Here is a 22,235-nt window from a genome sequence, read left to right on the forward strand (position 1 = left end):
GAATTAGTGTTTTTTATTCTTTGGGTAAATGCCCAGTAATGGAATTACTAGATCAGATTATTCCATTTCCCTATGGATGGAGACTTGGGCTATTTCAAGTTTGGGGCTATTACGAATAAAGGTGATGTGAACTTCCTTGTACAAATGTTTTTCTGTTTTTGTTTTTTTAAAGATTTTATTTATTTATTTGACAGAGACACAGGGAGAGAGGAACACAAGCAGGGGGAGTGGGAGAGGGAGAAGTAGGCTTCCTGCTGAGCAGGGAGCCTGATGCAGGGCTCGATCCCAGGACCCTGGAATCATGACCTGAGCCAAAGGCAGACACTTAATGACTGAGCCACCCAGGCGCCCCTACAAATGCTTTTGTAAATGTGTTATTGTTTCTTTTGGGTCAGCACCTAGAATTGCAATCACTGTGTCATAAGGTAGTTACATATTTAGTTTTAGAAGCAATTGCTGGACTCTTTTCACTCCCAGCTACAATGTATAATTGTAGTTGCTTCACATCCTTGTCAGCATTTTTGTTGTCTGTCAGCTTAATTCTAGCCGTTTTGATGGGTGCATAGTAGGGTCCCCATGTGGTTTAAATTAGCATTTCTTTGATGACTAATGATATTCCGTAGGTTTTCATGTGCCGATTAGCCATTCATCTATTTTCTTTTGCAACATTTCTCTTCAAATCTTTCACCTTTAAAAAAAAAAAATATATATATATATATATATATATATATATATATATATATATATATCAGGTTATCCTTTTATTGAGTTATAGAGGGTTTTTTAATATATATATATTGGATTACAGTTCTTGGTTAGAAGTGGCTTTTTTTTTTTTTTAATTTTTAAGGTTTTATTTGAGAAAGAAGATAGAGAGTACAAGCTAGGGAAGAAAGGGAGAAGCAGGCTCCCTGCTCAGGTCTCAATCCCAGGACCCTGACTTGAGCCAGAAGTAGATGTTTAACCAGCTGAGCCACCCAGGCACCCCTAGAAGTGGCTTTTTAAAAAATATTTTTGGGGGCACTTGGGTGGCCCAGTTGGTTAAGCATCCAACTCTTAATCTCAGCCCAGGTCTTGATCTCAGGATTGTGAGTTCAAGCCATATATGCAGGGCGTGAAGCCTACTTAAAAAGTACATTTTTTTTCCTCCTAGTCTGTGACTAATTTATTTCTTAAAGGTGTCTTCTGATGAAATGAAATTTCTAATTTTTATGAAATCAAATTTTTCTTTTACAGTTATATTGCTTTCTATGAGTTAATAATTCTTTGCTTACCCTCCACTCAAGAAGATACTCTTCCATGTTTTCCTTTGAAAACATGGTTTAAGCTTTTGCTATTAGGTTTCTGATCCACCTTGAATTACTTTTTGTGTATGGTGTAAAGTAGGGATCAAAGTTAAATTTTTCTTCCGTACAGATGGGTGTCCAATTATTCTAGCACCCGTTTCTGAAAATTTTACCCTCATTTCTTTGGTGCCGTTTGTGAAAATCAGATGATTTTATAAGTAGAAAGTAGAGTTTATTTTGGGGCTCTCTGTTCCATTGATCTCTTTGTTCATTTTTATGCCATACCACACTGTCTTGATTATTGCAGCTTTAGAGTAAATTTTTAATTTGGGTTATTATCAGTCCTCTTGCTTCTTTTTGTTTTTGTCTGGGGTGGGTTTGTGTATGTGTGTGTGTGTGTTTAATTTTGAAGATACTAGTATATGCCTAGACTTTCTAGAAGGATATACAAGGACACTGAAACAGAGATTGCTTTTGGCAAAGGGAAACTTGAGTGTTGAGGGACATGGTTAGAGAGAGATACTCTTCATTTTACGTTCTGGTAGATCTCTTGAATTTTTTTTTTCTTATTGTGTTTAATGTATGTATGTGCTAAGAGATTCAAATTAAAAAAAAATTAATATCATCTATTTCCCTGGGAGTGAATAGTTGGGCTCTTGGGAACCGGCAGAGAATGGATGACCCAGAGACCACCTATAGGAGAAGCAGGTTGGGAGCTCGGATGAAAGGAAGTAGCCCTTGAAAAATGTTTTTATAGAATAGGAGATTTTAGGCTCAGTAAACTTATTTCTTTCACTGAGATTATTGAGGGGAAGAAACTATGAATTAGTTTTAGTTTAATGGGTATTTTTATTGTGGCGAAAGTGTGTATATGTATGTTTCCTCATAAATCTTAGTAAAGACCTTTTTTGAAATGTTTAACAACTATGTGCTATCTGGTACTTCTAAGAACAACATAGTTGTTTAAAATCTAGCAAAGCTAACCCTACATAGATTTTTAATTTCTGTTGCAGAACATAAGGACTCTGTGCTATTTGTGTGACTCTGGCTTTTTTTTTTTTAATTTCATAATGATGTAGCTGATGCTTCAATGTTCCTTTTTTTCCCCTTTCTTTCTTGGTTTTCAAGGCTTTGATAAAGTTCAAGAGTTATTTGTATTTTGAGGAAAAAGACTTTGTGGATAAAGCAGAGAAGAGCTTAAAGCAGACTCCCCATAGTGAGGTGAGTCATGGTCATAAAAATGTGAGAACTAGAAGACTTTGAAGATTGGGACCAACTTCCTAATTATAAAAGTGAGGAAAATGAGGCCCAAAAGGGCAGCAGAGTGCGCTCCCTCTCCTGCCTGCTGTGTTTATGCTCTTCCTGTGGTACCATGCTGCTGCTCTCATAGGCCTCATCAGGGTTCTTTTAGGGACAGTCTACAGAGAAAGGGGTAGAAACAGCAGCCTACTGAGGAAATCTACAAGCGATTGAGGAAGCAAGTCGGAGATATTTATTCTTCTCAGAGGAAGGATCAAGTACAGAGGGAGGAACACCGGAATAGGAGAGGATGTTGCTGTGTGACCCAGAGGCGGAGGAGCTGTCATGGTTCATTCAGGGTCCTCTAGAACTTTCCCTACTTCCTGTTCCAAGGTTGATGGAAACACGTCTGCCCAAAGTCCTAGCGTAAATAAAGGCAGGCATGACTGGACCAGCCATGGGGGACAAAAATAGGAAAAGGGCAGAAGAAAAGTTTGAATGGGAGACATTTTTCCATAAAAATGCTGCGAAACATCCTGGGATAGAAGGGAATGTAGGAGAAAATAAAGTAGGGCTCCAGTTGTCTTTAGGGAGAAAATGTAAAGGGAAACAGTTAATAGATCTAAGGATAATACAACCAGATAATCCAGCTTGGGAGACTATCACTCTTGCTGGGAAGAACAGGCAGAGAAAGTTACTTCAGAAAAAGCCTTTTCTGAAGTCCATAGACAGTGGTTGAGAGAGAATATTTAGAATAATTTCAAAAGCAAAAGGACAAAGAAAATGAGGATTCTGAAACTCAGAAGATCTGAAGAGATTTTCAAAGGAGAAATACAGAAGCGAGAGGGAAGGGGGCAAATGAATAAGCTCACAAGGGTATGGTTCCAAGGAATTGGTGGAAGACAAAATTCATTTTTATAAATACAGTGTAACGAATAATAGAGAGTCGAATAGTTTGGTATAAGTAGTAGTTTAGTATAAGTATAGGAATTCAGAAAGCAAATAAACCTGAAGACCAACTAGATTAGTGCATGTGAATATGCTCTGAAAAACCTGGAAGTCCTCTATAAGCGTAAGACACTGTTGTTGCTGCGCAAGGTACATGCTGTTCTTGGAAGACATTATTAGCAGCATGGTGACCGCACTGCTAAAAGGTTCTCCAAGTAAGTTCTTTTTCAGTTTGTTTGTTCCGTTGTTAAATTCTGAAGTAAAACCACGGTTTTTGTTTCAGATAATATTTTATAAAAACGGTGTCAATCAAGGTGTGGCCTACAAAGATATTTTTGAGGGGGTTTATTTTCCGGCCATCTCACTGTATAAGAGTTGCACGGTATGTATCCTCTGTTCATCCTGTGAACACTACTTGAAATAGGTGAATGGTTGTGTTGGAAGAGCCATTGATAGGAGTTCCAGAAAGAAGTCTAAATGAGAAGCCTGAATGAGATGGAAATACATTCCTGCTGTGACGGTTCCAAAAACAGTTGGGTGTCATAGGAAGTATTTGCTTGGATAGATACAAGATTGTGCAGTTAGTGTGCCCCATACTTTTCTTTTGAATGTACTGTGTGGCGAATGTTACTGTTCAGTGTAAGGCATATGCAGTATATACATAAATCCAGTCAGCTTGGTGTTACAGGTCTGGGTGACCCACCACCATTGGCTAGTAACTGTTGGTTACTTCATACACTGTGCTGTTGGTGTTTTGTTTTGTTTTGTTTTGTTTTGTTTTTAATATGATCCAGTATGAAGGGGACTCTCATCAGATCCTTTTAGGTTTTTGTGGTTAAGTGGTTTGAAAAGGTAGTATCTGGAAGTTTCCATGTATTTTTAGTCTCTCAGTAACCACCATTTAAGTAGAATAAGGAAATCTTTAGGTTATAAACAGAACTCAACAAAAGTCTATTTTAGTTATCTAATTTTCGATGCACATTAGGGTGTTGACCACTTTTAGCAATGGTAATGTTTCATTTGTTCCACTACACCCTGAATGTCATAGCTACATTTAAAAAGTTCCTGTGTCACGTTAAACTTTTTCACTCTTTTCTTCTGTGTTTTCATGTCTGTTTGAATTGAACTGTCACAGGTTTCCATTAACTTTGGACCATGCTTCAAGTATCCTCCAAAGGATCTCACTTACCGCCCTGTGAGTAACAGTCACGACACAAGCTCAGTATCTCTGTTACTTCTCGTTGTCACTGTTCTCATCACCTCATTTCTGTTTCTTGTTCTTCCCACAGATGAGTGACATGGGCTGGGGCGCTGTGGTAGAACATACTCTGGCTGATGTCTTATATCATGTGGAAACAGAGGTGGATGGGAGGCGCAGTCCGCCATGGGAACCCTGACCAGGTCCCTCTTTCTTTGCAGCTGTGGACTTTCTGGGGAATAAATTGGGGAGGGGGGGGAATCTGTTTTTTTGTTTTTTTAACTATTGCAAACATTCTCCCAAAGATACCGCAGCACAGAGCGTCTCCCATTAGCAAGTGAAAAGTGGGGGTGAGACTGGCAGAGACTGCCTGCCCTGCAACACTTTGCCCACTTCTGGTGACTGCTTCTATTTTGTGTGCCATATGCCAGCAGCTGCTGACCCTCGGATCCCATGCGCTCCCTGTGAAACTGGTGCTGTACAATGTATCCCACCAACTGGGACTTGATACCTTGCTGTATTTTCTACCGAATGAATAATCTTGTCCAAGTACCTAACTTATTTAAAGACATTTCTTTTTCTTTTTTTTTTTTTTTTTTTTTGTGATGTTGAGTTCATCCTCTCTGATTTCCAAGGAAGTAATTGGCTTGAATCTGAGAACACCTGAAATCTGTGGCTCTACATTCCAGATCTAAAAGGTCTTTCCTTTTGATGTGGGTTTTTATTCATTTTGAAATATTTTTGAACACTGGGGTCTCTGCAACTACTAGGTCTGTAGAACTGTAATTGTGGAAAAAAAAAAAAACTTGCTTGCAGCTTTAACGATTAGAAATTCTTCCCAAATAAAACTGGTCTTCAAGTGTGTGTGGCACTTTGCTTCCCTTTCACATTGGATTCCTCTTGGGACTGGGGTAGCAAGGTAGGCAGTCTGAGGAACGGTAGTCAGAACTGGGAAGACAGGCACATTTCTGACTCGATCCCAAGCCCTCTTCTTCCAGTCTTTCCAGCCAACCCAACTATGGTCTTTATCCTGTGAAATCGGAATCTCAAAGAGTTTAAAAGGGTTAATGGGGGGCTCCTGGGTGGCTCAGTGGGTTAAGCCGCTGCCTTTGGCTCAGGTCATGATCTCGGGGTCCTGGAATCGAGTCCCGCATCGGGTTCTCTGCCTACAGGGAGCCTGCTTCCCTCTCTCTCTCTCTGCCTGCCTCTCTGCCTACTTGTGATCTCTACCTGTCGAATAAATAAAAATCTTAAAAAATAATAATAAAATAAAAATAAAAGGGTTAATGGGGGAATGCCTGGGTGGCTCAGTGACTTAAGTGGCTGGCTCTTGATTTCAGCTCATGATCTCAGGGTCCCAGGATTGAGCCCCGCATCGGGCTCTGTGCTCAGTGGGGAGTCAGCTTGGGATATTCTCTCTCTCTCTCTCTCTCTCTCTATCAAATAAATAAATAAAATGTTGAAAGAAAGGAAGGGGAAGGGGGAAGAAAGAAAGAAATTTCCCAAATCTCAAGTGACTATTGGTGTCTTAACACAGTAGCTTTGAGCAATGTCCACAAAAGCCAAACTGGGTTTGGCTAAGTTTGGCAACGAGATGCCCTTCAGCAGAAGAAAGGATAAAAATTTGGTCCATATATACAATGGAATATTACTCAGCCATTAGAAAGGATGAATCCCCAACTTTTCCATTAACATGGTTGGGGCTGGAGGAGATTATGCTAAGAGAAAGTCAATTATCATATGGTTTCACTTATTTGTGGAACATAAGGAATAGCAAGAAGGATATTAGAAGATGGAAGGGAAAAATGAAGGGGGGGATATTGGCGTGGGAGGCAAACCATGAGAGACTATGGACTCCAAGAAATGGGATTTTCAAGGGGAGGGGGTGGAGGATGGGTTAGCCCGGTGATAGGTATTAAGGAGGGCATGGGTTGCATGGAGCACTGGGTGTTATGCACAAACAACGAATCATGGAACACTACATCAAAAATTAATATATGGTACTGTATGGTGACATAATGATTAGAAACCAAAAAAAACACAATAGCTTTGACTAATATATTTGTCTCCTAACGAATCATCCAGGCTGTTTTGGCCATTTTGCATTTTTTCACAGAAGACCTAACAGAGTCAGTATGATCATAGGCTAAAGACTCAGTCTGTCACCACTGGACACCTACCTATTCATTCCTGGCTGGTCTTAAAGGGCAGACTTGGTTATAAAGCTGGATAATCAGAGTTTGAAGAACTCAGAGAATGAGGGTAGTGTTCTTTTTTTTTTCTTAATCACTTTTTATTAACATAAAATGTATTAGTTGCCCCTGGGGTACAGGTCTGTGAATCGTCAGGCTTACATAATTCACAGCACTCACCATAGCACATACCCTCCCCAATGTCCATCACCCAGCCACCCTATTCCTAGCCCCCACCCCCACCTCCCAGCAACCCTCAGTTTGTTTTGTGAGATTGAGAGTCTCTTACAGGTCTGTCTCCCTCTCGAGCCCATCTTGTTTCGTTTTTCCCTCCCTACCCTCCACAGCCCCCAACCCTGCCTCTCAAATTCCTCATATCAGAGATCCTATGAAAAATGTCTTTCTCTGACTTATTTCACTCAGCATAATACCCTCTAGTTTCATCCATATCATTGCAAATGGCAAGATTTCATTTTTTTTTTAAAGATTTTATTTATTTGAAACAGATCACAAGTATGCAGAGAGGCAGGCATAGAGAGAGAGAGGAGAAAGCAGGCTCCCCGCCGAGCAGAGAGCCCGATGCGGGCCTCCATCCCAGGACCCTGAGATCATGACCTGAGCCGAAGGCAGAGGCTTAACCCACTGAGCCACCCAGGCGCCCGATTTCATTTCTTTTGATGGCTGCATAATACTCCATTGTATATATATACCATCTCTTCTTTATCCATTTATTTGTTGATGGACATCTAGGTTCTTTCCATAGTTTGGCTGTTGTGGACATTGCTGCTATGAGGTGCTGCTATAAGGTGCATGTGCCCCTTCAGAGCACTACATTTGTATCTTTAGAGTAACTACCCAGTAGTGTGATTCCTGGGTTGTATTGTAGCTCTAGTTTTCAACTGAGGGTAGTGTTCATTAGAGGAAGCTGGAGGTAAATTCTTTGTAATATAAATTACCACATGTTACTTGCACACCCACTCTCCATTTAAATGATAAAATTTTTGTACATTGGATTTTCATAAATCAGAGGTTGCAGAAGTAATGATTTTGCCCGTTTGTATTTAAAAGTACGTGTGTTTCGAGGTTCGTTTGGAGAGCTCATAGAATCCCCACTCTTCATGGAGACCTCTAAGCAGATCATCACTGACAACTTAATTTTATTCCAATGTAAAATTAAACAAGTGGGAAAATATCTCCCAGTCCCCTCAAAGACACCGTTGCTTGGTTTGAAGAAGGCAAATCATAATCAAGCTCAAAACTTCACTGGTATGTGGTAAAATGCCACTGTTTTGCTTTCAGCCTGTCCTTTTCTGAAACCAGAGTGTATATTGCTTCAGACATCTTTAAACAATCATTTTCTCTTAGCTGGGAGTGGATGATAATTCTGTTCTAGAAATACTTCTACAACTATGCCCCCTCATTCTGAAGCTCCCAGATAGATAAACAATAATTGTGTGTGTGAGTTTTATTTTTATTTATTTGACAGAGAGAGTGAGAGCAGGAACACAAGCAGAGGGAGAAGCAGGCTTCCCGCGGAGCGGGGGGCCCGATGTGGGACTTGATCCCAGGACCCTGGGAACATGACCTGAGCCAAAGGTAGACGCTTAACTGACTGAGCCACCCAGGCGCCCCAACAATAATGTGATCTATGCTAAAAATAGATCACTCTAGGAAATGATCAGAATAAATAATAAAAAAATGCTTTTCTGAGCTGTAAAATTTTAATAGCTCAATAAATATCAGCACTCCCACTCCTGCTAAACTCTTTAATAAATAAGCTAGGGCTCTATTTCCAAATGCTTTAAATCATCAATGCTATTAGAACCAGAATGGAAAAGCTTCAAGTGGTAAGGGTTGGTTTTGCACCTTCCCTACACACGTTAGCAAAATAATCCCATCCCAGTTTATATTTTTAAAGCATAAGTTCTCTGAATCTTGGAAGGGGAATTGGCTATCACCATAGCACCTCTTTTCAGCCATCTCCTCCGGAAATTGTAAAACACTGACCTGTTAATAGCAGAAAGTGGCAGCACTGAAACAGGCTGGAAGCTGATATAATTAGCTCTGAACTAAAGATTCAGTTCCCTTTTTAGATCTCAACATTCTCTTCAGGGAAAATAATAAGATTTGTTTCTAGTCAACTTCGTCATTCATTCTCTCATATTTGGTCCTGCCCTGTCGTTTTGTTTTGTTTTTTTAAGATTTTATTTATTTATGACAGAGAGATGGAGAGCACAGGTAGGCAGAGCAGCAGGCAGAGGAAGAAGCAGGCTCCCTGCTGAGCAGGGAGCCCGATGTGGGACTCCATCCCAGGACCCTGGGATCATGACCTGAGCCAAAGACAGACGCTTAACTGACTGAGCCACCCAGGTGTCCCTCTGTCCTTCCTTCTTCCTATGCCCCTCCCCCCGACTTGTGCTCTCTCTGTCTCTCTTTCAAATAAATAAATAACATCTTAAAAAAAAAAAAAAAAAAACCTTTGTCCAGGACTCCTTTATCAAAAAGTTGCAGTTTACTAGAATGATTTTTTTAAAGAGAATTTTTAAACAAATAGGTACAGACTGAAGTTTTTGTGTCAGTTATGATTGTTTATTCTGACTGGTGCTCATGGAAGAAGTAGGAGAATGGGATTAATTAGTTTTCTGCATTTTTTCAATCAAGAAAACTTAGACTACATTTCTCAAAGGCACCTGCTGTGGGGAATTGCTCTTCTTTGGTGCTGCTTGCTACTTATTTGGTAGAGGAGCAGAGGGTTGCTGGAGTCCCTTTTGTCAAACCCTGCTGCATCCACACACATGGCCTATGAGGAATGGAGCTCATGAGCCCATAAAACATAAGGTCCCAGTCCTTGTGTTTAGCACCCTCACACCCTGTATCAGTACCATTTTAAAGATGTTTTTAAATAGAAGTGTAAGGGCCCAGAAAGAAGTCTTACAAATATTTGGGGTCCCTTAACCTTCATTTCGCAGCTAATCACCGAATGAAGTTAGAAAGCTCTTTCTCTTAAAAGCCATGTCCCCATTTTCTTGGTTGTAAAATTTGACCAGAGTCCCAGTATCCTACTGTAAATACACTCCCACCCCATCCCACAGTCCCAGATGAAGATCTTAGACAGACTTGTAGGCTTCTAGCAGAGATCTTCCTGACGAGCATGCAAGCCAGTGCAGCTAGGGACAGTTGGAAGAAGCAGGCTGGTCCTTAACACCTGGCTTCAGGAGCAGGGCTGGACTCCAGGTGCTTGCGCAGGTGGTTGGCAAAATCCACCTGAGTCTGTGATAAGACCTGGTTGATGATGGTCTTTGGCAGCCATCCCTAGAGAAGAAGAAGAATTAGGCCATCTCATGGGTAATGTTCCACTGTAGAAACCTCTGTACCCTATCACAAACATGAGTTGCTTAGGGCTTGGTCTTCCAGCTCTGTTTATGGGTGTGACCTTGGAGTCGACCAGGAAGACTGCATTACTGCCCTGCTGTCCCGACAGTGTAAGAAGCACAGAACTGCTCTCATCCCAGCTGTGTGACCCTGAGCTAGTGACCGTATCTTGTGGGGCCTAAGTTTCTTCTTTCCAAATTGATAACTGCAGAGTTGAAATGTGACACAAGAGGTAAAAGGGAGGAGCTATTACAGGCTTTTGAGATGATGGAATAACAGGCCATTATTCAAGCTTCTTCCCTCCAACAGCCTATCTAAAAATGGAAGAGGGTTTTTCCCGTTCCTTTTGGGATAATCTGGGAGGGTGAGAGCCAGTTTTCCTCCCCACCATCTGCACACTGAGCCGTCTTGTGCCCCTCACCTTGAGGTCAATGCTGAGCAGCCAGGTGAGTTTGGTCTTGGAGGGGCTATCAGCCAGGGGGTGGAGCACCATGCACGTGGGACCATGCTCACCTCTGGCAAATGAAGAGAAGTCAAGTCAGGGGGACCGTGCAGAATTCTTTATGCTGACCAGTTATACTAGCCACACTTCCCTATTACCTTGCCTTTTCCCAATCTCAGAAATATTTTTTGCCAAGGGTGATATGTAATGGTTGGCATGGTTGCCAGATCATCAGAACACATGCTGGGTGGACGTGGAGCCTGGCAGCCTCCCGTGGTGCCTTTAAGATGCTGATGCCAGAGAAAGTGTCCAGGGCAGTGGCTGGGGCCCCTGGAAAATGGGGGTAGCAGCTGTGTTCTGAGTAGTATGGATTACATTTTGATCACCAGTAGGGTTGTACCTGAACACACCAGCTAAACCTCAACCCTATGTGTTCTAGAAAATTATTAAGGTGCTTAAATTTCCTGGGAAATTCAGGACAAAGTGGCTATGTGGGGCCAAACTTGTCTTCCTCCCCTGCTATGGAAAAATAATATTTCCATGTAACAGGAAGCTGAAGGTAGGGATCAAGGCCTGGTTTCTTGGAGCTGAGGATTCATCACACACTTGGCGGTGCATCACAACACAAGCCTATGTTCCGAGAGGGATTGCCAGTATTACCTGATGACACCTTTCTGCTCGGGCATCTCCCCAAAATGTGTGGCCATGCCAGCCAACACACAGGTGGACCCGCGGCGCTTGGCACAACGCACGCTCACGAAATCTCGGGGCCCCACCAGGTTTCCTGCTGCTTCTGCAGCCAACTCGTGGGTGATGACTGTGTCTTTTCCAATCTTCTGCAGGACCTAGCAGGCCACAGGGAGCCAGAGTTACCACTCAGCCAGTGCTGGGGCAAAGGCACCACTCACAGCTTGCAGCTTCTTTGCATACCTTTCTGACTGAGCTCCCAGGGTTCCTGCCCCACCTCCCCAAATCTGGACTCTCCTCACCTTGATCTCCTTGACATTCGGGTTCCATTCTCCCATTGCCTCCATGCGTTCCACGAGCTCTTCATAGAGTCTCTCCATGGGCTGGTCCACCACCACCTCCAGCCGGAACACCTTGCCCACATCTGGGACCACTTTACTCAGCACTTTGTCCCCATTCGTCTGTCAGGGACAAAAAGAGGAGGTTCAGGATAAAGGTCAGAGAAAAAGATCTCTCACTTAGGGCCCACAGATGGGCAAGGCAGGCAAGGCAGGAAAGAAGTCTGAGCTAAGCATGAAGAAGCCTAACAGCACTGCTGATTAAGACGGTAATCTTTCTTGCTGCGAGCCTTGAACATCTGCTGAAGCCTTGAGAGGTAACCTGCCTCCTCCTGGACCCTCTTTTCTTGGTGGTAAGTTTTGATGGGCGTGGGTAGGTCCAACTGAAAAGGCTCTGCTTGACTCAGAAGCACAAAGCTGCTGAGCGAGACAAACCTGGGAGTGGGAGAGTCTGCTCTACAACCAGCTAATCACACGTACCCAATGTCGGGTGGGAGCTTAAAAGAGGTTTTCAGGGGCACCTGGGTGGCTCAGTAGTGTTAAAGCCTTTGCCTTTGTCTCAGGTCATGATCCCAGGATTCTGGGATCGAGCCCCACATCGGACTCTGCTTGGCGAGGAGCTTGCTCCCCCTCTCTCTTTCTCTGCCTGCTTGTGATCTGTCAAATAAATAAAAATTAAAAAAAAAAAGAGATTTTCAGTCCAATAGCTCATTTTACAATGGAAGGCTGTAGGCCCAGAGACCCTTAGCCTCAGGCCATTGCGGGGCCTGCATCTCAGATTTCCTGACTCCCAAACCAGGGGTCTGCTAACTCAGAACTTGAAGAAGGAGTAGGTTTACCTGAACTTAGGGCAATAGGCAGCACAGAAGCTCTGGAGGAAGGCAGAGCCACCAGAGTCTCAGTAGAGCCCGTGGCCTTGAACACATGCCTATTACCGGTTCCCTGTCAGGATGCAGTACGCAGGAGCCCAGAAACCCAGAAGGCCTCGGGCCATCTGTATTGTCGTGCAGCTCCTTTGTGGCTGAACCCAGAGCAGCCCTGCAGGTTGATCAGCCGCAACAACATGTCCCGGCCCCAGCACTTCTGACCCGGGCTGGTGCAGGCCTCTAACGCACGCAGAACTCCCACTGCATGGTCTCTGCCAGATGGGGTGTACAATGTGTTTGGAGGGTAACGAAGGATCCCGGAACAGTGTTTCCCAAACTCGAGTCTCCAGGATGTCTCTGATGGGCCAAGGGAGTATCTGAGGATGTATTCTTGGGAAAGGAGAACTTTCAGATTAAAACCACCCGCTGCATGAGAAAGGAGTCCTGAGGCCTTCAGGATGGCAGTGGAACAGTGAGGAACGTGGGTTCCTCCAGGCCCACACTTACCTGCTGGTTCTCCTTCTTCCAGCCCTCCTGGTTGCTGAGGATGCCCAGGGCCTTCTGCATGGCCTCCTCGCCCTGCCGGATATAGGCCAGCTCCTGGTCGCTGTAGAGGGTGTCTTCCAGCCGTGAACCTATACACAGCCAAGGAGAGACCTAGCTTGCTCCCGCTTCCCTGGCCTCCCCCACCCACTGCTTCCATCCCTTCCATCTGGATCTGCTCATTCCTCTGAAGAGCCAAGGCCAAAGCCAGAAGGTGCAGCCTACAGGCGAAGTTAGACACAAAGCTGCAGCCAACAGGGGGTCTGGCCTTGAGGAACTCCAGGAACTCTCAAAGTGAGTGAGAAAGGCCAGCTTAGGGTTAGGGGAAAGTGGGGTTGCTGGAGGGAATTTGCCACTGGCTGGCACAAGCCCGAAGCCTCAGCACTTACCAAGCAGAGAGCTCCGGCGCCGAACCTGGCTGATCCATGCACCCGGGGTTGGGCCCCCCAGTGCCCTCCGGTTCAGCTCCTGGCCAATGGCCAGCACAGCTTGCTGCCTCAGCCCTGCAGAGAAGGGAGGAAATTGTTGCCTAGGATTGAGAAACGCCCTTAGAGAAGGACCACTGAGTCCCTTGCCACAGATGAGGAAACACTGGGAGAGGGAGGTGACTTGCTCAGGAACACAGATCTCTAGTGGGGACCTAAATTAGCGCCAGGTCATCTCCCTGTCCAGAGCCCTTACTCTGGCAGCCAGGCTGCGTCCTGGGGCCAGAGTCAATCTTCCCTCTGGGCTGGGCTGGCCAGGCCGCATCCTGCCTGGACGCAGGGTTTTACCGGAGCCGGCTGAAGTTTCCTTCTCTTCTCGAAAGAGAGAGAAGCTTCGTCTAACTAGAAAAAATCTGCTGCAGGAGGAGAATCAAAGATCCCCCATGCCCTGTAGTCTGTGTCGCTGTCAGCAGCTGGGGTCCTTTGCAGGAGTAACTGCTCAACCTGCCCTTCGGGGTTGAGCACGGTGAGCTGAGCGGTGAGTCTTGCTGGTCTAGGGCTGGTGCAGGGTTTCCAAGCACAGCTTCCATGGAAACAGAAGCCGGTTCCAACCGGTGTAATTGGGAAGCACTTGAGGTTGGTTTGTGCGCCCTTCAACAACTGCAGGGGACTGACTCAGATGACCCTAGGTCTTGATTAGCTCTATAAAATCGCACTTGGGTAACCAGTTCTGCCTCCTCGTTGTACAATCTAATCAGACTTCCAGCTTTCCACTTTCTCTCTTCACTTTGCTCTTCTCTGCACCCCCCACCCCCCTGCCCATGTCTCGGGCTTCCCAGCACTGCTCGCTGGACTCAAGGCTCACTCCCACCCCTGCACTGTGGCTCAGTCCTTCCCGGTACCCTTGGTGCCGATCCAGGCAAAGTCAGGAAGAGCTCAGGAAAGATTGGAGCCCTGGAGAGAAGGGCAGAAGTGACAGAATCCGGGAGGGACACAAGCGTCTTAGAATCCAGCCCAACTGTTCCTGGGAAACAGGGCGGTCCAGAAGGAAAGAGACCTGTGCAGGTTCCCCCAACAGGAGGCACAAGTGGGATCAGCGCCTGAGCAGCCGGCTCCCTCCCCCACTCCCAGTCTCGCACACCACCACACTGCCTGAGTGCTCTGGGTCAGCACGGGGCCACCCCAGAGGCCGGGGAGCTCACCCTTCATGTTGTGCAAGTGTCTGTAGGAGCTCCCAGCGCATAGCTTGAATGTGGCCAGAAGCATGGTGTCCACTCAGTGGGGAGAGGCAGGGGCGCGGTGCTGTGGCCACTGCTGCTATTGCCTGGGCTTCTTCTGCTTGTACCCTCCTTCCCCTCCGAGCCTGTCAAGGTCTGCCTCTAGGTCCTGCAGCTGTGGCTGGGGACCAGCCAAGGGTTCTGCGTCTTAAATGCCCGCCAGCTGAAGGCTGTACTTCATCATCCGGAGATAAAAAAAGCCACTGCTCGCTGTGCGAAGGAAGGGGTCAAGGGTAGAAGGATTGCCTCACACTGTGGTTTTGGCCACTTGCAGGGAGCCTGAAGGAGGGTGCAGAGACAGGAGCCCAGGAGGCGGGTGCCAGAGGAGCAGTGGATGGAGCGAGGAGAGAAAGCAGCCGCTGAGGTCAAGGCCCTTTGGAAGAAAGCATACACTATCCAACTGGTTTTCAAAGAGTATGTGGGTGTACTGTTTAAAATGCAGGTTTCTGGGGGCGCCTGGGGGGCTCAGTCAGTTAAGCATCTGCCCATGGCTCAGGTCAGGATTCTGGGGTCCTGTGCTTAGTGTGGAGTCTGCTTCTCCCTCTCCCTCTCCCGCTCTTACTCATGCTTTCTCGATCTCTGTCAAATAAATAAACAAAATATTTTTTAAAGATCTATTTATTTATGACAAAGAGCACAAATGGGGAGCAGCAGGCAGAGGGAGAGGGAGAAGCGGGCTCCCTGCTGAGCAGGGACCTTGATGTGAGGGGCTTGATCCCAGGACCCTGAGAGCCAAAGGCAGACGCTTAACTGACTGAGCCACCCAGCTGCCCCAATAAACAAAATATTTTTAAAAAATCAAAAAATAAAATGCAGATTTCTGGCCCTCAGCCTCAGAAACTCTTAAGTTTAACAGGTCTAGAATTGAGGCCCTAAAACTTGTATTTAAAAAAATTTCCCAGGTGGTTGCTACACAGGTACCCTGTGAACTGCATGGTACTCTTTGAGAAGCGTTGCCCTGGTCTCTAACAAACTCTTTTCCCTTTAATATTGAACTTGAGGGGCCACCTGGGTGTCTCTGTCAGTTGAGTCTTGAGTGTCTGCCTTTGGCTCGGGTCATGGTCTTGGGGTCCTGAGAAGGAGCCCCACATTGGGCTCCCTGCTCAGCGGAGAGCCTGCTTCTCCCTCTCCTGCCTGCTCATGCTCTCTGTAGCTATTTCTGTCTCTCTCATTCAAATAAATAAATAAGTAAAATCTTTAAAAAAGAAAAAAATATTGAACTTGAGGTTGCTTTTAAGCTAGATTCACCCAGCAAGAATATTGGGGGTCAAGAGAATCACACTATGTGGCCCCTGGCCCAGGGCCTGCCTTCTTTGTGAGAAAGTTCTGTGTCCTGTCACCACTGGATGGGAGGTGGCAGGGAGGGGAGGCCTACGAAGCGGGGAGCAGTAGCAGACCCCCACTGGCTCTTGCTGTCTCTTTCACTACAGGAAGGATGAAAGGGATAGGAGCTCAGAGCTGGCCGGTGCCCAGAGCCCACGCAGAACAGAGTCCCACGCCCCGCCCTCCATCAGCCCCTCATGAGCAGTGGAAAGGGTCCAGCAATCCAGGGGTCCTTGTCCTGGGCTCCTCTCTAAGCAGTGGCTGCCCAGAGGTCCCTTGGCCCATTTCTCAAGGCCCACTGTGGGCCCTCTTCCTCTGGGAAGCCTTCCTCGACCGCCCCAACCTTCTGGAATGGCTTGTTCCCCTGTCTCACATTCTTACTATCACTGCCACTGGCGGGGTACATCGTCTGGGGTCCCGATTTGTATAATGGTTTGTGTGTGTTTTCTTGTCTCTTCCATGGGACTGTTCCTCACTGAGGCAGGCGCCGTGTCCACTCCCCTCTCCCCCCTCCACACACTCAGCCTCAGGCAGGACATAGAGCAGGCTCATGCTCCTTCTCTATGAAGTGACCAACTGGGGAAGGTGGGGGGTGTAACTCTTTCTCTGGCTGAGGAAACTAGCTTGCAGGCTTTGTTTCCAGCCCCTGCAGAGTCCCAGAGAAGACAGCACCAAAGGGAGAGGCCCCTGCGGAGGCATGGGAGGCCTGAACGTTTCACGGCTGGAAGAGAAGGTACAGAGGGCAGGCTGGGAAGGCTGGGTAGCAGCTACCCCTGGCTTCTCCTCCTCACGGGGACACGTGAGCCCTCAAGCACATGTGCCCCTCAGTGGAGGTGGTGGGGAGTGGGAGGGGCTTATTATGGAACAGTCCACGCAGATAATGTTCAAGGCCCCACTGTTGCCATCCTGGGGAGAGTTATGGCCACCGTAAGCGGGGAGGAGTTGGGGTGGGGAGATGGCAGACTCGAGCATCAGCTGCTGCTGATGTCAGAGCTGCCACTGACTCAGGGAGGGGTGCTGGTGACCTCCCCCAAGGCCAAGGCCCTCATCTTCCCTTCTTCATCCTTTCCAGGACTAATGAGCAGTTAACTCTCACTGTCCCTCTGAGCAGTAAGGTGGGGAGTCAGGTTTGGAACTTCCTCTGGCTCTGGATGTCATTTGTATCTGGCTTTGCTTTTTGAGGAGGACAGAGGCCCCAGGGGAGGAGACTGGGTGGCCAAGGCAGGCCAGGGAGAAAGACGACCAGAGGTGGGGCTCAGACTGATGCAGAGTGGTGGGTGGGGGTGGGCGGGGGAGAGAGGCAGGGTTTGGGAGCCCTCATTCCTTCAACACCCCTTTGTTGAGTGTCCACTGTGTGGCTCTGCCCTTGAGAGGGAAAATGAACCATGTGGCCGAGGAGGAGAGCAGGGGAGCCCAGGAGAAGTACAGAGGGCCTCACCACACAGTGGGAGGGCAGAGTGGGAGGGAAGACTTCTAGGAAGAAGGGACATTTGAGCCGAGCATGGAAAGTGCAGTGAGGAGCTGCTGGGTTTGAGATGGAGGATGGGGTGTGTGTTCCGGGAAGAGCATCTGGCCAGCAGCCCAGAGAAAGGATCCAAGGGTTGCTCCATAGCACGTTGTAAGGAGTGGTGGGAGGTGGAGTACGGGGTGGGGGGGCACGGGAAGATTCCCCTGCAGTGCTGGGCTGAGCTGTCTGGGTCCCTGGCTCAGAGGAGGGGTGCGGCAGGGGTGGGGGCTGCGTCGCCACCCGAGAGGCTGGGCTGGCCGTGTGGGGAGGCTGGGGAGTGGAGGACACAGGTGTTACACTGCAGCGGGCTCCCAGGTCCCCCATCTGTCTCTTGCTTCACGATTCCCAGCCACTCACTGCTTCCATTTGAACTTCCTGATCTGTGAAACCGGGGTATATTGTCCTTTTCTTTTCCTTTGTGTGACCCTCTCAGGGTGGTGGGAAGGCTGCCATCAGGTGACAATACACCAGGAGCCCACAAGAGAAAGTCGACTTCTTAGCCCAATCTCTGGGTCCTCCGGTGTCTCCCACTCTGGCTGTCTTCTCTGGGGCCTGTGGGCTGTCTGCCCCGTGCACACCCTCTTCTAGTCCAGTTAACTCACAGCATCACCTGCCCTCAAGCCTTCCCCTTGGGCCCCACCTTGCTCTGCTCTTTAACTAGAATTCGGTAATTTTTCCTGTGGGCCCCCTTGATAAAAGTGTATCACAGTATCAGTAAGACCACTGTCCTTCCCGCCCCTCCCTCCCACACACCCCTTTTTAAAAAGACTACTATTTTTGGGTAGCTTTAGGTTCTCAGCAAAATTGGGAGAAAGATACAGAGGTTTTGTTTTTAAGATTTTCTTAAATTTAATTATTTGAGAGAGAGGGTATAAGCAGGGGGAGAAGCAGAGGGAGAGGGAGAAGCAGGGTCCCTGCAGAGTGGGAAGCCTGACTTCAGGCTTGATCCCAGGACCTCGGGATCACCACCTGAGGTGAAGGCAGATGTCTAACCTACTGAGCCACCCAAGTGCCCTGGGATAGAGGTTTTTTATATACTCCCTATCCCCACACATGCAGGTCCCCCTTTTTTGCATGTCCATAAGCTCCGTAAGGACCTGTAAACTCCATGAGAACTTGGATCCTTTGCAAGTTTTTAAACCCCTAGTGCTCAGCACAGTGCTAGATAATTCATAACCGCATCAATGTTTAATAAATGTTCAGAAAGTATAGAGGCTGGTACTTCACACATTCTCAATAAATACTGATTTTCTTCCATCTCTTAAGGGTGGTCAGCCTGGAGGGGAGGGCAAATCCTGGACTGCTTTCCATCCATTTAGGATGGAAAGAACGCAGTGTTTTCCTCCCAAGGCGGCATTGTGAGGAGGCAGCAGAAAGTTAAGGCAAGTTTGACTCATCGGACTTGAGGTGATTATGGATTACCTTGCTTTAGAGTACATTTTATGTTGTCAGTATCTTAATTCCATAACCTGAGTTGGTCACCATTATCTCACAAGGCGTCCTTATTTGTACAGTTCCTTGAGGGTATGGAGTCACTCCCAAGAGTCTGGCGCACACTGGCGATTTAGCAGATGATAGTAGCTGACACTGAGCATGCCGCCTGGGCCAGGCACTATTTATTGTAAGCTCTTCACATGTATTAACTCACTTTATCCTTACAACCATCACCCAAGGAGCTGGGACTATTCTTAGGCCAATTTTACAGATGAGGAAATTGAGGCAGTGAGGTAAGCAGCTTGACCAACCTCAGACAGCTATGAAGAAGCCAGGCAATCGGGTCTGTCTCTTGGTTACACAGCTAAACCTTTAAAAATCTCATGTTTCTGGTGGCACCTGGGTGGCTCAGTTGGTTGAGTGTCTGACTCCTGGTTTTGGCTCGGGTCATCATCTCAGGTCACAATCTCAAGGTTGTGAGATTGAGCCCCAGTCGGGCTCCATGCTCAGTGGGGAGTCTGCTTGAGAGTCTCTCTCCCTTTGCCCCTCCTGCTCATGCTCCCTCTCTCTCTCTCAAATGGATGAGCAAATCTTTTTTAAGAAGCATTTATTATTGGGCGCCTGGGTGGCTCAGTGGGTTAAAGCCTCTGCCTTCAGCTCAGGTCATGAATGATCTCAGGGTCCTGGAATTGAGCCCCGCATCGGGCTCTCTGCTCAGCAGGGAGCCTGCTTCCCGCCCCCCTCTCTGCCTGCCTCTCTGCCTACTTGTGATCTGTCTGTCAAATAAATAAAAATCTTAAAAAAAAATTATAAATAAATAAAATCTTTAAAAAAAAAGAAGCATTTATTATTACTATTTATTTGTTTTGCTTTCACACATACTTTTTTTAAAAATTCAATTAGCCGGGGCACCTGGGCATCTCAGTGGGTTAAGCCTCTGTCTTCAGCTCGGGTTGTGGTCTCAGGGTCCTGGGGTCGAGCCCCATGTCAGTCTCTCTGCTCAGCGGAGAGCCTGCTTCCCCCTCTCTGTCTGCCTGCCTCTCTGCCTACTTGTGACCTCTCTGTCAAATAAATAAAATCTTTAGAAAAAAATTTAAAATTTTTAAAAAATTGGGGCGCCTGGGTGGCTCAGTGGGTTAAAGCCTCTGCCTTCAGCTCAGGTCATGATCCCAGTGTCCTGGGATTGAGCCCCACATCGGGCTCTCTGCTCAGCAGGGAGCCTGCTTCCCTTCCTGCCTCTCTGCCTCTCTGCCTACTTGTGATCCCTGTCTGTCAAATAAATAAATAAAATCTTAAAAAAAATACAGACTGCTACACAATTTCTTTAAAAATAAAAATTCAATTAGCCAACTTATAGTACATCATTAGTTTCAATGTAATGTTCAATAATTCATTAATTGTGTGTAACTGGATAAATAAATCTTAAAAAAAAAAAAAAAACAACCCTCGTGTTTCTCTCTGGAGCTTGGACCAAGAGTTGCCTCTCATAGCCTGTCAATCCTGGCATATAGTAGTCATCAACAAACTTAGGGCGATGAATGACTTTCTCAGATTATATTTTGTTTCTTGTTCCCCATTCACTCTCCATCACTGCAGGTGAGCCGGGCTTTAGGTCTTCTTGCCCGGAGATTTGGGCAGGGTACACAAAATTTTCTGCCTTTTGGAATAGCCTAAACCAGAAGAATAAATGGAACACAGGTGGGCTGAATTTAACTTTCCAGAATTTTTTTTTTACCTGTACAGTATTTTAAGAAAATTTTGTATTAGTTGCAAACATACACTATAGCAACAGGAAACAGGTCAGTGGTTGCCAGGGGCCAGGAAGGAGGAAGAAGTTAAATTCAAAGGGGCAGGTGTGGTGGGCACATAACTATAGGCAGTTGTGAACTCATAGAGCTGTGCATTGAAAGAGGAGGTTTTACTGTGTATAAATTGTATGTCAATAAAATCTGGTCTTACAGATAAATTCCCAGGCCATCTGGATGCCTGACCTTGAGATACATTGAGTCCTTGCTCTTCCTTTTTGTCCTTGCTATGGGCTAGCTGGCTGCCCAGAGCAGCAGCATCTAAGGCCATTCCCAGCCAAGTGGTAGCAACCTCTGGATGGCTAGAGTTAGGAAAAACACGTTTTTAAAAAAAAGATTTTATTTGTTGATTTGAGAGAGAGAGAGCAAGCACAAGAAGGGGGAGGGTCAGAGGGAAAAGCAGACTCTCTGCTGAGCAGAGATTTTTTTTCCACCCCACCCCCAATGTGGGACTCCATCCTGGGACCATTACGTGAGCTGAAGGCAGACAATGCGGACTGAACCACCCATGCACCCCGAAAAACATCTTTTTAAAAAAGGAGAATGGGTACAGTATAGGCTGAGTAGGGAAAAGAGGCAGAGCAGTGAAATGAGGTAGGAGGAAAGAAAAGAACTTGATTTCATCCTCTGCTTCAAGGGAGCCCAGGCAGAACCCAGGAGGATACCGGTAGGGGCGTCCTGCCGAGGTGCACCCAGCCAGATGAACAACAAATACACTCCATTTCCTGAAGCCGGTTTTCTAATTCTTTCAGGCTAGAAGATGTTGGGAAGGGGATAGTAAAAGTTACTTTCGATCTTGGTTCACTTAACTGGATATAAGAGCTGCTTAGTTCTTAAAAGCCGGCTCTTGCTCTCCTTATTGGGGGGTGGTAGTGCTGGAAGGTGATCCGTAAGATGGGGGGCACTGCAGTTGGGAGAAAACAGGCTAAAGACTATGTTCTTTCCTTCCAGCACCGCTGACAAGTCCTCCCCCACCCCCAACCCCATGTTTCCCTGGGATGCTCTTCCAGACGTTTTTATACCAAGTATCTCCACTCTTCACACCTGGGCATCTGTCTGCAGCGAAGGACATCTCCACATTCAACCCAATGATCTCTACTAATTAATCCTGTTGGTTGCTCGGCGGGCCCAGTTATCTTCATGTTCAGTCTCACCAGCAAAAACCTGACCTCTCTTGGATTTAAGGTACAGTCGGTCCTTGAACAGCATGTGTTTGAACTGCGCAAGTACACTTACAGGTGCGTATTTTGATACAGTATTGTACTGTAAATGTATTTTCTCTTATGACTTTTTAAAAGATGATTTCAGAGAAGGGCAGAAAGGAGGGGCAGAGGGAGAGGGAGAGAGAATCCT

The 22,235-nt window shown here is 46.5% G+C and overlaps 2 protein-coding genes across 11 annotated transcripts in view; one reads left to right on the forward strand and one right to left on the reverse strand.

Annotated features, from left to right (window-relative positions):
• Window positions 1–5,267, forward strand: part of ASH2L (ASH2 like, histone lysine methyltransferase complex subunit) — a 28,878-nt gene extending 23,611 nt beyond the window's left edge. For 9 of the 10 annotated variants that reach the window (XM_032837915.1, XM_032837920.1, XM_032837918.1 and 6 more), the window contains 4 exons: window positions 2,415–2,507; window positions 3,757–3,855; window positions 4,609–4,668; window positions 4,763–4,964. In XM_032837915.1, coding sequence (XP_032693806.1) covers window positions 2,415–2,507; window positions 3,757–3,855; window positions 4,609–4,668; window positions 4,763–4,870 — 360 coding nt within the window. In that variant the 3' untranslated portion in view covers window positions 4,871–4,964. The other variant, XM_032837917.1, reaches the window with a different exon arrangement.
• A 4,615-nt stretch (window positions 5,268–9,882) lies between these two features.
• On the reverse strand, window positions 9,883–14,856 carry STAR (steroidogenic acute regulatory protein). The gene is made up of 7 exons (XM_032838000.1): window positions 14,739–14,856; window positions 13,501–13,614; window positions 13,076–13,203; window positions 11,667–11,825; window positions 11,338–11,522; window positions 10,657–10,750; window positions 9,883–10,175 (listed from the first exon to the last, which is right to left on the reverse strand). Exons 1-7 carry the CDS (start codon window positions 14,800–14,802, stop codon window positions 10,062–10,064), a joined length of 858 nt encoding a protein of 285 aa, XP_032693891.1. The 5' UTR covers window positions 14,803–14,856; the 3' UTR covers window positions 9,883–10,061.
• Between the last annotated feature and the right edge of the window lie 7,379 nt (window positions 14,857–22,235).

Source organism: Lontra canadensis, unplaced genomic scaffold (genome assembly GCF_010015895.1).
Source record: "Lontra canadensis isolate GAN:19392208 unplaced genomic scaffold, GSC_riverotter_1.0 scaffold101, whole genome shotgun sequence".
NCBI lineage: Eukaryota > Metazoa > Chordata > Mammalia > Carnivora > Mustelidae > Lontra > Lontra canadensis.

Excerpts from the sequence above, each read along its gene's own strand:
- STAR (XM_032838000.1), bottom strand. The coding sequence starts at position 14,802 with ATGCTTCTGGCCACATTCAAGCTATGCGCTGGGAGCTCCTACAGACAC. Across the intron at positions 11,523-11,666 it reads CGAATGTCAAGGAGATCAAG|GTCCTGCAGAAGATTGGAAA; the intron begins GTGAGGAGAGTC and ends GTGGCCTGCTAG. Across the intron at positions 10,176-10,656 it reads TGCTCAGCATTGACCTCAAG|GGATGGCTGCCAAAGACCAT; the intron begins GTGAGGGGCACA and ends CTTCTTCTCTAG.